This window comes from Myotis brandtii, unplaced genomic scaffold, assembly GCF_000412655.1.
Source record: "Myotis brandtii unplaced genomic scaffold, ASM41265v1 scaffold406, whole genome shotgun sequence".
Lineage (NCBI taxonomy): Eukaryota > Metazoa > Chordata > Mammalia > Chiroptera > Vespertilionidae > Myotis > Myotis brandtii.
In genome coordinates this window covers 1,656,166-1,668,362 of record NW_005365599.1, presented here as the reverse complement: position 1 = coordinate 1,668,362, position 12,197 = coordinate 1,656,166, and the positions used below count along the sequence as shown (strand labels likewise).

The 12,197-nt window shown below is 37.7% G+C and overlaps 1 protein-coding gene across 3 annotated transcripts in view; it reads left to right on the top strand.

Annotated features, from left to right (window-relative positions):
• CD200 (CD200 molecule) overlaps nt 1-12,197 on the top strand; it is a 26,826-nt gene that overhangs the window by 3,995 nt on the left and 10,634 nt on the right. For 2 of the 3 annotated variants that reach the window (XM_005873323.2, XM_014545400.1), the window contains exons 2-3: nt 7,451-7,532; nt 10,728-11,048. In XM_005873323.2, coding sequence (XP_005873385.1) covers nt 7,451-7,532; nt 10,728-11,048 — 403 coding nt within the window. Of the gene's footprint in view, nt 1-7,450; nt 7,533-10,553; nt 10,606-10,727; nt 11,049-12,197 lie in introns of those variants that run through there. The other variant, XM_005873325.2, reaches the window with a different exon arrangement.

Here is a 12,197-nt window from a genome sequence, read left to right as displayed (position 1 = left end):
CCACAACATTCCCTAAAATTAACTTAATAAACTTTACTTAAAGTTCGAAATTTCAATTGCACTGTACGTGCGCGCCCGCACGTGGTATTTTGTGGAAGAGCCACACTCAAGGGGCCAAAGAGCCACATGTGACTCGTGAGCTGCAGTTTGCCGACCACTGGACTAGAATGTCTTTACTCCATTATATATTCTTGCCTTCTTTGTCATATATTAATTGGCCATATAGATGTGGGTTTATTTCTGGGCTCTTTATACTGTTCCATTGATCTATGTGTCAAAACATTACTATGCTGTTTTGATTACTATATCCTTGTAGTATAGTTTGATATCAGGTAGCATGATACCTCCAATTTTGTCCTCCTTTCTCAAGATTGCTGTAGCTATTCAGGGTCATTTGTGGTTTCATATAAATTTTTGGATTATTTGTTCTAGTTCTGTTAAATGACACTAGTATTTTGATAGAAATTGTGTTGAATTTATAGATTTATTTGGGTAGTATGAACATTTTAACAATGTTGATTTTTCCTATCCATGAGAAAGAGATATGCTTCCATTTATTTGTTTCTTTAGTTTCCTTCTTCAATGTCTCAAAATTTTCTGAGTATAAGCCCTTTACTTCCTTGGTTAATTTATTCCTAGGTATTTTTTTGATGCAATTGTAAATAAGACTATATACTTAATTTATCTTTCTCATAGTTCATTATTGGAAGAGAAAATGCAACAGGTTTCTGGATACTAATTTTGTATTCTGCTACTGTGCTGAATTCATTTATCAATTCTACTCATGTTTGGGTGTAATCTTTAGGGTTCTATCTATATAGTATTGTATCTACAAATAATTTTAACAGTTTTACTTCTTTCTTTACAATTTAGATGCCTTTTATTTATTTTTCTTGTCTGATTGCTGTGACTAGGTATTCCAATGTTATGTTGAATAAAAGTGGTGAAAGTGGACAACCTTGTCTTGATTCTGACCTTAAGGAAAACACTTTTAGCTTTTCCCCATTGAGTATGATGTTAGCTGTGTGTTGTCATATAGGGCCTTTATTATGTTGAGGTATGTTCCTTTAATTCCCACTTTACTGAGAGTTTTTATCATAAATGGATACTAAATTTTGTCAAATGTTTTTTTCTGCATGTATTGAAATAATCATATTATTTTTATCCTTCATTTTGTTTGTGTGGTGTTTCACGTTAATTGATTTGTAAATATTGAATGTACCTTGCATCCCAGGAATAAATGCCACTTGATCATAGTGTATGATCTTTTCAAAGTATTGCTGAAATTGGTTTGCTAATATTTTGTTGGAGATTTTTGCATCTAAGTTCTTCAGTGATATTGGCCTATACTTTTCTTTTCTGGCGATGTCTATGTCTGGTTTGGAATCAGGGTCATGCTGGTCTTATAAAATGAGCTTGGAGCCTTAAATTCTCTTAAAATTTCTGAGATAGTTTGAGAAGGATAGGTGTTAATTCTTTGAATGGTTGGTAAAATTCCCCTGTGAAGCAATGTGTTCAAGGACTTCTGTATTTTTGGAGTTTTATTAGTACTGAATCAATTTCATTGGTAGTAATTGGTCTGTTAAGATTTCCTGTTTTTTCTTTATTCAGTCTTGAAAGATTGTGTGTTTCTAGGAATTTATCCATCTCTTCTATATTATTCAATTTGTTGGCATATAATTGTTCAGAGTGTTTTTTGTAATCTTTTGTATTTCTGTAATGTCAATCATTTCACTTTTCTTGATTATTTTATTTGAGTATTTTCTCTTTTTTATGAGTCTGGTTAATCTTTTCAATCTTGTTTATCTTTTCTTACCATTGATCTTTTGTATTATTTTTAGACTCTAATTTATTTCTACTTTGATATTTATTATTTCCTTCCTTCTACTCACTTTGGGCTTTGTTTGTTGTTCTTTCTCTAGATTCTTTATGTGTAAAATTAGATTGTTTATTTGAGATTTTTCTTATTTCCTGAGGTAGGCCTGTATTGCTATAAATTTTCCTCATAGGACTGTCTTCCCCGCATCCCATATATTTTGGATTGTTGTGTTTCCATTTTCATTTTGTCTCAAGGTATCTTTTGATTGCTTCTTTTTTTTCTTTTATTGTTTAAATATTACATAGTACATATATCTCCTTTTTCCCCCCCATTGACCTTCCCCAGCCTTCCCTACCCCCTGGAAAATGCCCTCATCCCACCCGCCCAGTGTCTTGTGTCCATTGGTTGTGCTAATATCCATGCATACAAGTCCTTTGGTTGATCTTTTTCACTCCCCACCCTTTACCCTCCCCTGCCTTCCCTCTGAGGTTTGACAATCCATTCAGTGTTTTTCTGTCTCTGGATCTATTTTTGTTCATCTGTTTATGTTGTTCATTATATTCCACAAATGAGTGAGATCATATGATATTTATCTTTCTCCGACTGGCTTATTTCACTTAGCGTAGTACTCTCCAGGTTCATTCATGCTTTATTTCTTCTTTAATCTCATTGATAATCCATTCATTGTTCAGTAGCATGTTATTTAGCCTTTATGTGTTTGTGTGTTTTCAAGTTTCTTTTTATAATTCATTTCTAGTTTTATACCATTGTGGTCAAAGAAGATTCTTGAATGATTTCCAAATTCTAAATTTACTGAGACTTGTTTTGTGGCCTAACATGTAGTCTATCCTGGAAAATGTTTGATTTGTACTTGAAAAAATCTATATTCTGTTGCTTTTAATTTAATATCAATTAAATCCATCTGGTCTCATGTGTCATTCAAGGCTATTGTTTTCTTGTTGATTTTCTGTATGGAAGATCTATCCATTGACGTCAATGGGGTATTGAATTCCGCTGCTATGACTGAATTACTGCTGACCTCTCCCTTTATGTCTGTCAGTATCTGCTTTATATATTTAGGTGCTCCTATGTTGGGTGCATAAATGTTTACAAGGGTTATATCCTCTTATTTGATGGCTCCCTATATCATTATTTAATCTCTTCCTTTGTCTCTTATTATAGCCTTTGTTTCAAAGTCTATTTTATATCTGATCTAAGGATTGGTACCCCAGGTTTTTTTCTCTCTATTTGTATGAAATATTTTTTCCCCAACCCTTTTAGTCTGTGTGTGTCTTTCATTCTGAGGTGGATCTCTTGATTACAGCATATGTATGGGTCTCATTTTGTTATCTATTTAGTTACCTATGTTTTTTATTGGAGCACTTAATCCATTTACATTTAAAGTATTATTAATAGTTGTATATTTGTTGCCATTTTATGCTTTATAACTATGTTCCTTTTCTGTTTCTTTTCTTTGTTCTTCTTAATATGTCCTGTAATACTGGTGTGTTGGTAATAAACTCCTTTAGCTTTTTCTTGTCTGGGAAGCTCTTTATTTCTCCTTCAATTTTAAATGCTAGCTTTGCTGGTTAGAGTAGTCTTGGTTGTAGGTTGCCGCAACCTTTTGCAGCAAGGATTCAGGATCTGGAGAAGGGGCCACACACAAATAAATATAGTAGGCAAAAAATATAAATCTAGAAGGCATGGGAGAACCAGGCGGAGACCTACTCTCTAGTGGAGTGGCTCCCCGAATGTCTGGACTCATAGCTTTTTATTTACTAGAATACACATTTGCACTTTAGCGAAGCAAACAGACATCAATGGTAAGGTTTGGTAAACAATAAAGGATTATTAGGTTAGGGGATTGCCTTCAGCCATTCAGCCAGCAGCAGGGTAATACAATGCTGATTCCCAGCCCTTGTTGAATATCAAAGTCCATCAGCCTTCTGACGGACTTCTTGCATTTATATGTTAACTACTTGTTGGTCTTAGCCTCCAGCAGTAGGTCCTTACTTTTCTTTACTTTGAATATTTCATGCCAATCCCTTCTGTCCTGAAAAGTTTCTGTTGAGAAATCAGCTGAAAGTTCTATGGAAGTTTACTTGTAGGTAACGAATTGTCTTTCTCTTACTACTTTTAAGGTTCTCTCTTTGTCTTTAACATTTGCCATTGTAATTATAATAATCTTGATGTGGGTCTCTTTGGGGTCATCTTGTTTGGGACTTTTTGCGTTTCCTGGATTTGTATATCTATTGCTTTCACCAGGCTAGGAAAATTTCCAGTCATTATTTCTTTAAATAGGTGGCTGTCTGTGCAGGACCTGGATGCATGTAGGAGAAGCCATTCTGTGAACTAAGGTTTCTACCAATACCAAGTCAGAAGTCAGGTTAGCAGAAGGCCAAGGCAGGCTAAGATATATACTACCACCTACCATTTGCCCTAAAGTTCACCTGCTGAAAGAACCTTAGCAAATTGCTGAAGCAGGGTCTCAGAGAGTCACCAGGGTGGTGTGAGTGGTGTTCACCAGGTTAATACAGTTTCCTATTTGGTGCCTGTGCTGAGCCTGAGGTTATTCAGCAAAAGCCACCATTGTCTAGGGCAGTGATGGCGAACCTTTTGAGCTCAGCATGTCAGCATTTTGAAAAACCCTAACTTAACTCTGGTGCTGTGTCACATATAGAAATTTTTTGATATTTGCAACCATAGTAAAACAAAGACTTATATTTTTGATATTATTTTATATATTTAAATGCCATTTAACAAAGAAACAAATGAGTTCACGTGTCACCTCTGACACACGTGTCATAGGTTCGCCATCACTGGTCTAGGGCCTGAAGACCTATGCAGTGGGGTGAGGTCTCAGGGTAGAGCTAATGGAGTTCACCAGGCAAACACAGAATCAAGTTTGACTGTGTGGGGAGAGGCAATGGTTGGTATCCCTCCAGCCCTCATTTCTCTGTGTATGCTTCTGGAACTCCCCCTGCCCACCCCAGCCATTCTCCCAGTGTGGAAGCCCAGGGTGAGTACCTGCAGACCCTATAAGAGGGACACCTGGGTTTCTAGCAGCCTTTCATCTCACCCGGATGGAGGGAATCTCTGTTGATTTTCACAACCATGTGTTATGTGGGCTTCTCTTCCCGGCACTGGTGTTTTGAGCTGGGGAGCCCATCATGGAGCTGAGACTCTTTGCGCCTCAGGGACAATCTCTATAGCTGAGATATCCCTCTGGATTCATGGGTACAGAACCAGCACATTTTGTATCTCTGCTCCTCCTCTCCCCCTACCATTTTTGGCATGGCTTCTTCTTTGTATCCTTAGTTATAGGGTTTCTATTCAGCAAGTCTTTAGATGTTTCTCCAGGTTGATTGTTCTATTGCTTAGTTGTAATTTTGGTGTGATCATGAGAGGAGGCAAGTACAGCATCCTCCTACTCTGCCATCTTGACCAAAACCCCAACATCAACATTTATTTAGTGATTATTTGTGTCAGTCACTATTCTAGGAGCTTTACATATACTACTTCATTTAATCTTTTTTAAAATTTGATCTATTTTAATTTTTTTATTTATTGATTAAGGTATTACATATATGTCCTTATCCCCCTGTTGTCTGTGTCCATTTAATCTTTTTACTGTTATATGCAACAGAAGTAAAAGCATTGGTCATAGCTCAGACATCTAGTATTTCTGCTAGCCCCAATTCAAGTCAGAGTAAATATGTATATATTTAATAGCTAGGCTTTCCTTCTAATTCCCCTTGCCCCAATCATTGTGCCTTTGTTTCTTAAACATTTCTGGCTCCCACTTCACACATCTTGTGTTTTGGTGTGTATCTACTTTCTCCCTGGTCTTAAAACCCAGGTTTTCACTATGAGAGTGGATTAATTCTGCATTTCTCACCATAGCCTTTACTAAAACTTGGATTTCCACATGAGAGAGTCATCATGCTTTTTAAAAAAATGGTGTGAAATTGAAATGTCAAAGAATTTTTTTAGTTTCAGAGACCAAAGTTTTAAAATAGCAAGAACATGAGCATTTGAGTTTCAAAAAACTTAACTGCTAAAAGACCAAGAACATATTTATACCAGAGAAAGTTAATGGGAAGAATAGAGGGTGATGGAGGAACCAGCTTTTCTGGACCTAGAGAAAATATGCATATTTTATTCTGGGAGAGCAAAGAGGGACCGACTAATGTCTAGGTTCAGACACCAGTTTGTGTTATGAAAAGGAGACTCTGTGTCTACCCCCCAGGATTGGGGAATTCAGGAGGGTGGTAAATAAAACGTACAGTTAAATGTTAACATCTAAGAACAGAACACCTGTGCTTTGTTTTCCTGGGGGGAGGGGAGCAGAGGTGGGGGACTGTGAGAGAGACTTGCCTACCCAACATAGAAAGGAAACAGTAAAACAGAGGTGGATAGAGACATGGGAGTCTAGGCAGAGAGCCTTGTAGAATTTCCCTTTGCCCAGCACAGGAAAAACCCAGGAGCACAGAATCAGGAGAATACGTGAAAGAACAAGAGAGAACACCTTGTGAGCACAAAATTTAATTGCATAGATTGAATACCCTGGTAACTTGAGGGGAACACAGCAGCCTTAGGGAATGCCAGCATGGATAGATATTTGTTACCAAGAATTAGTAGTCCTGTCCCAAGGATTGGCTTTATGTAAGCCCCCAGGAATATAGATGCAATGCCAGACACTGGGACAATTGTGAAGTGTTGGGTTTGCAGGATATGAACTGACAAAGATAATGCGACATCAAAACTAAGTATCTAACTCTAATTGGGATGAAGTTCAGTTAAAAGAAATACAGGAAATGCATATTTCTTACACACTTTTAATTAATAGAAAAATCTAGAAATACAGAAAAAATTTAAGGAAAAGTTACATTTCTTGTCTATATCCCTTATAATGAACACATTCATGTAGACCTAGTGAACAGATTCTTCGAGCTACTTCACAGAGAAATTAATCTATCTACATTCTACCCACATTTCATAGCAAAATGATACCCAGAATAACATTCCCCGAAATAGCAACATGATTTGTAAAACGGCCAAAGATTTATGCCCAGACACATGAAAACAAAGCAATAAAGCCATTACTGGTTTTTTTTTTATTACTGGTTTTTAAAAGTTATAATTCATATAAAATTTTTAGAATTTGCAGGAAAATCTGCCTCAGGAAACTGCAAGGCAGTCACTTGTTTCTGACAAGAGGTTCCCCTGAATTACATGTATAATATTAGCAGATGTGGATTATTTTGGAAGTGGGTACTCTTAGACATTTGTAGTCTCTGTTTTTGTTGTATTTATGGCCCTTTGTTTTCCCCAGAGATCCTATGCCTTTTGGGATTTTGCTCTTGACCATGGTGGCTTTAGGAACAAGGCCTCAAATTGCTAGGGGTTGCCATACTGAAGGAGCCACGCTGTTGCTTTCCCCTTCCCATATCCTGAGCACACTGTTATTTCTTTCATTTATAGTCTCTGATTCTGCTTTCTCAAAACCAAAGTTCTCTGGTGGTCAAAAACTTTAGCTGCAACATTCCCTGAGGTAGCCATGAAATGGAAGCTTCCTTAGCTTTGTCCACATCCAAATGCCTATTTTTGTACTTTGCTCTATGTCTTCAGGTGTTCGAGAGGTCCTTCTGTCATCTGTCTACCTACAGACTGATTTGGTTCTTGGCCGCAGTGATGCTATGCAGGGCACAAGGTAAAGATACTCCATTCCCCTGCATGGAGTCCAGGAGATTGTTGTTTCTGCTGTGCTGGTTCATTTGCCTGCATGAATTATAAACGTATAATTTGATTGGAGGAGTGGGAGCAGTTCTTTCTGCTTTGCAAAGTATTTTTGTTTTCGAAGTGGAAGAAAACTGCTATTTAGACATTGTTTCTGTAAATAGAACCAGGCATGAAAAAATTCTAAATTAAGATATTTCTTACATATCAACTCAAATAACTTTTAAAACAATAATTACCTATGTTTGTAAAGATATGGGAATGCTTGGGGAATATGAATGAATACAACCTTTTGGAAAGGTAATCTGATAGTAAGCCTTAAAACTGGGTGTGCCCCTCTTTTATAGAAAAATCTAGAAAATACTGAAATATACAAGTTACATAGGTTCACATAGTCTATTATACAAAGCATATGCCTGTGCTGTTGATGTATCTGCTGCATTTCCTAGTTGTGCCAGACCTTTCTCCTCTGTTCCATTGGAGGCCAGCCCTCGCTTTGCTGCTGGCCTTTTATCACCTTCTGTGTGACAGTGCACTCATCAGCCTTCCTAGGTGAAGGAAGGGCAGGCCGCATCACCTGCACCACAGGATTTACCTACTGACTGGGGGATCTAAATGGAATTCTATATAAGCAGTAAAGAATTGCAAACTTTCCAATAAATGGTTTCTTCATAGTGAAAGAGAAAAATCACCCAGGAAGTTAAAACTCTAGCTTTGATCCCTTTCTCCTCTCCATTCTAAAAGCAGCAATTTCTTCAAATCTCTGATTTGCAGAATCCCAACAATAGGTATTGTCCTCAGAAATTTCCACACCTACCAAGAGCACACCTCACTAAAACTGGATTCATACAACACTCATGGGTTCCAAATTGTATTCGTTGCTATGTCCATCTTTTTCTGCCTGATGTTGTTGAGAGAATATTGTTTGCTTGTGCTGACTTCTTTTATTCTAATTACACTAGAATAGTCTTGAAACAATAGATTATGGTGTTTTTAATTAAGTCCACATTTTGTGTACTATTTCATTAATTTGTGCTTTTATCTTTACTAATTCACTCCTTTTACCTTTTTTTTGGTTCGGGGGTGGGGATGCTTAGATTTGTGTGTGTTTTCATTTTCCAATCTCTCTTGTCTCCTAATAAATGAAGTTAGGATTAAATATTTCTCTCTGATAACTGCTTTCTCAGTTTCTACAGATTTTAATATATTATATTCCCAATGTCATTCATAGTAATTTATAATTCTTGCTCTTATTTTTGGTGTAATTAGTTAAAAGAAGCTTGTAAGCTTCTAATTTTATTGCATTGGGCTCAATGTTCAGGTCATTGGATAGCATAATTTTTGAATCCCATTTCAAGTTCAATTTTGGGAAATGTTTCATGTGTTTTAGAAAATATTGGATATTCTCTTTTGGGTAAAAGGTTGTAAATTCATATATATGTATTAGAGGCCCGATGCACGAAGATTCATGCAAGAATAGGCCTTCCTTCCCCTGGCTGCCAGCACTGCCTACACTCGGGTTGGAGCCGCCTTTCCACCTTCTCTTGGGCCGGAGCCGCCTTTCTGCCTTAGTTCCGACCCTGGAGCTGCCTTTCTGCCTTCCCACGCTGCCTAGAGGCCCAGAGTGGCTGGGGTGGTGCAGAATGCCTGTGTCATCACCATGGCGACGACGCAAGCATTCCCACCCCGCCCCCCACTGATCGGTGCTTGTGTGTGCAAATTAATCCATGTTGGGTTAATTTGCATACTCACTCCTGATTGGCTGGTGGGTGTCACAAAGGTATGGTTAATTTGCATCTTTCTCTTTTATTAGTGTAGATATATAACATATATAAATATTTGCTTTTTAAATTTTCTATATTTTTATATTTGACTTTTTTGATTTATTTTGTTTTTAATATATGGAAGGGAAAATTCTGAGAGAACTATAGAAACTATCCCAATATGATTATGGATTTATAAAAAATAAAGTTCTATTAGCTTTTTATGTATTTTTGGATTATTTTTTAGGTGCATAGAGGTTTATGATTAAGGTGTCTTATTTTAGATTGTTTCTTTTATTGTTTTAAAATACATTTGTGTTTTTGACTTCCAATTTCTCTTTTTTTAAAAGTCTTATTGAACTGATGTTGAAACATTTCAGGTCTTTGAATTTTTATTTAATTTCTTTCATATCTTTCTTCCTTTGTGCTACATTCTGGAAGAATTCCATGACCTGGTCTTTCCACCTGCTCATTTACTCTTCAGTGATATCCATTCTGCTAAGTCAGCCAATCTGTTAAGACTTTGTATTTCTCATTCTCTACATCTCTAATTTTTACTACTTACAATTCAGATGTCTCATTTATTCTTGTTTGAGTGTTTATTGATTTATGAGATCTTCCTTTATTTGGTATAAATTCTTGAATTTGTAAAGTTTATTATTCCTCTTTCCTTGTATTAGCTTTCTCAAATGTTTGGCTATTTGTCATTATATTGAGATTTCCCACTGAATAACCGATCATATCAGTAAGAGGACCCAGCATTGGAGGGAGGGAAATTATTGCCATGTCTTATATTCTATACTGCATTCAGTAAAAATGGGGGAATGTGTAGATTGCCATTTGGTGTCAAATTTCTCTCCACTATCAGCCTCCTGGAACAGCGTCCTGTATATCTCTCTAACTTACACTGCTCTATTCACTACTGCCTCCTAGACGCAGACACCACTATTGCTGCTCCTTCCTTTGTTGGGTGTGTGTGTGTGGAATGTATAGGGATGTTACATTTTCTTTATTTAAACTAATCACTCTGCCTATTGTCCATTTGCTCTTCTTGCTCCTGGCTTCCACCTCTCTGGGCATAAACCCACTTGGTAATGTTTCTCTCCTATCTGACAGTTCCCACCTTCAACCTGATTCCACCTAATTTCCAGCATATAGGGATGGGATTCTTCACACTATTTCTTGTTACTGAGAATTTTCCTTCTTATTTTTCTACTCTGCTACTTCTAAAGATGGAAAAAGCATATTTGAACTTATATTTCCCTAGCAACATTAGAGATGTAGGTAAATGTTTTCTTCTTTAACTTTTTCTTTTCTATATTTGACTTTGAACATGCATTGTTTTTAATCAGAAAAATGTGTATTTATGTGTGCGTTAATTTTTTTTTATGATTCCATGATAAAAGTGGCGACCCAAGATGAAAGAAAGCTGCTGAACACACCTGCTTCTTTACGATGCTTCCTGGAAACTCCCCAGGAAGTCGTAATTGTGACATGGCAGAAAATTAAGGCTTCAAGCCCAGAAAACATGGTCACTTTCAGCAATGACCATGGGGTCGTGGTCCAACCCGCCTATAAGGATAAGATGAACATAACTGAGCTGGGACTTCAGAACACAACCATCACCTTCTGGAATACCACTCTGGACGATGAAGGGTGTTACAAGTGTCTCTTCAATACCTTCGGTTCCGGGAAGATGTCAGGAATAGCCTGCCTCACCCTCTTTGGTGAGAATCTCTGAGAATACATTGCCTCTGACTAGAAATGCTATTTTCAAGAATGTTTAGAACATGGTGGCACCTAGTTTTTCAGGGTCCTACCCCCAGAAAGGTTTGTTAGAAGACACTTTCATGTCTGCTGTAACTGTGGCTGTGGTTATTGGACAGTTCATGAGCTCACACTGAATCTCTGCCTGGTGTTATCTTTGATCCGAGGAGTCCTGTGGTCAGCAGGAGCAAATGAAGGACCAGGTAAAGACAACCAGTTCCACATACACAGTGATAGGGTGCAGACCTGGCATTGACATTAGACCTGGCATTTTTCCAAGAGGAAAAAACAATCCAAGGCTTAGTTTGATAACATTCCTTTCCTATTAACTAACACATAGGTGAAATCAAGAATTGAGAAGTAGAAATGAGGGGAAATTTTGGAGTATGGCACACTTAGTGGTGCTTTTAGGAGGGAAAAGACAAACCGAGGGCTATTAGGAATGTTAATATGAGAGTTTGAGCACACCAGAAATATTGAACATAGGGTAAGAAGGGCTCAGAAGATAATGCAAGGGAAGTATGATAAAACCAAGTACAACTTTCTTTCACTTATTTGGCTAAAATAAATCGTCTCTGCAGGATCTTATGTCAGGCTTTGTTCTTCATTTCTACTTTCATTCTCTCTGTCTCCCCCCGTCCCTCTCTCTCTCTCTCTCTTCTCTCTCTCTCTCTCTCTCTCTCTCTCCCTCCTTTGCAATCCTCCTTCCACCTTTCCTTCCTTTTTACTCCCTCCCTTCATTCCTCCTTCCCTTCATTCCTCCCTCTCTCTTTCCTTCCTTCCTCCCTCCCTCCCTTCCTTCTTCCCTCCCTTCCTTTCTTCCTCCCATCCTCCTTTCTTCCTCCCCTTCCTTCCTTCCTCTTTTTCCTTCCTTCCTTCCTTCCTTCCTTCCTTCCTTCCTTCCTTCCTTCCTTCCTTCCTTCCTTCCTTCCTTCCTTCCTTCCTTCCTTCCTTCCTTCCTTCCTTCCTTCCTTCCTTCCTTCCTTCCTTCCTTCCTTCCTTCCTTCCTTCCTTCCTTCCTTCCTTCCTTCCTTCCTTCCTTCCTTCCTTCCTTCCTTCCTTCCTTCCTTCCTTCCTTCCTTCCTTCCTTCCTTCCTTCCTTCCTTCCT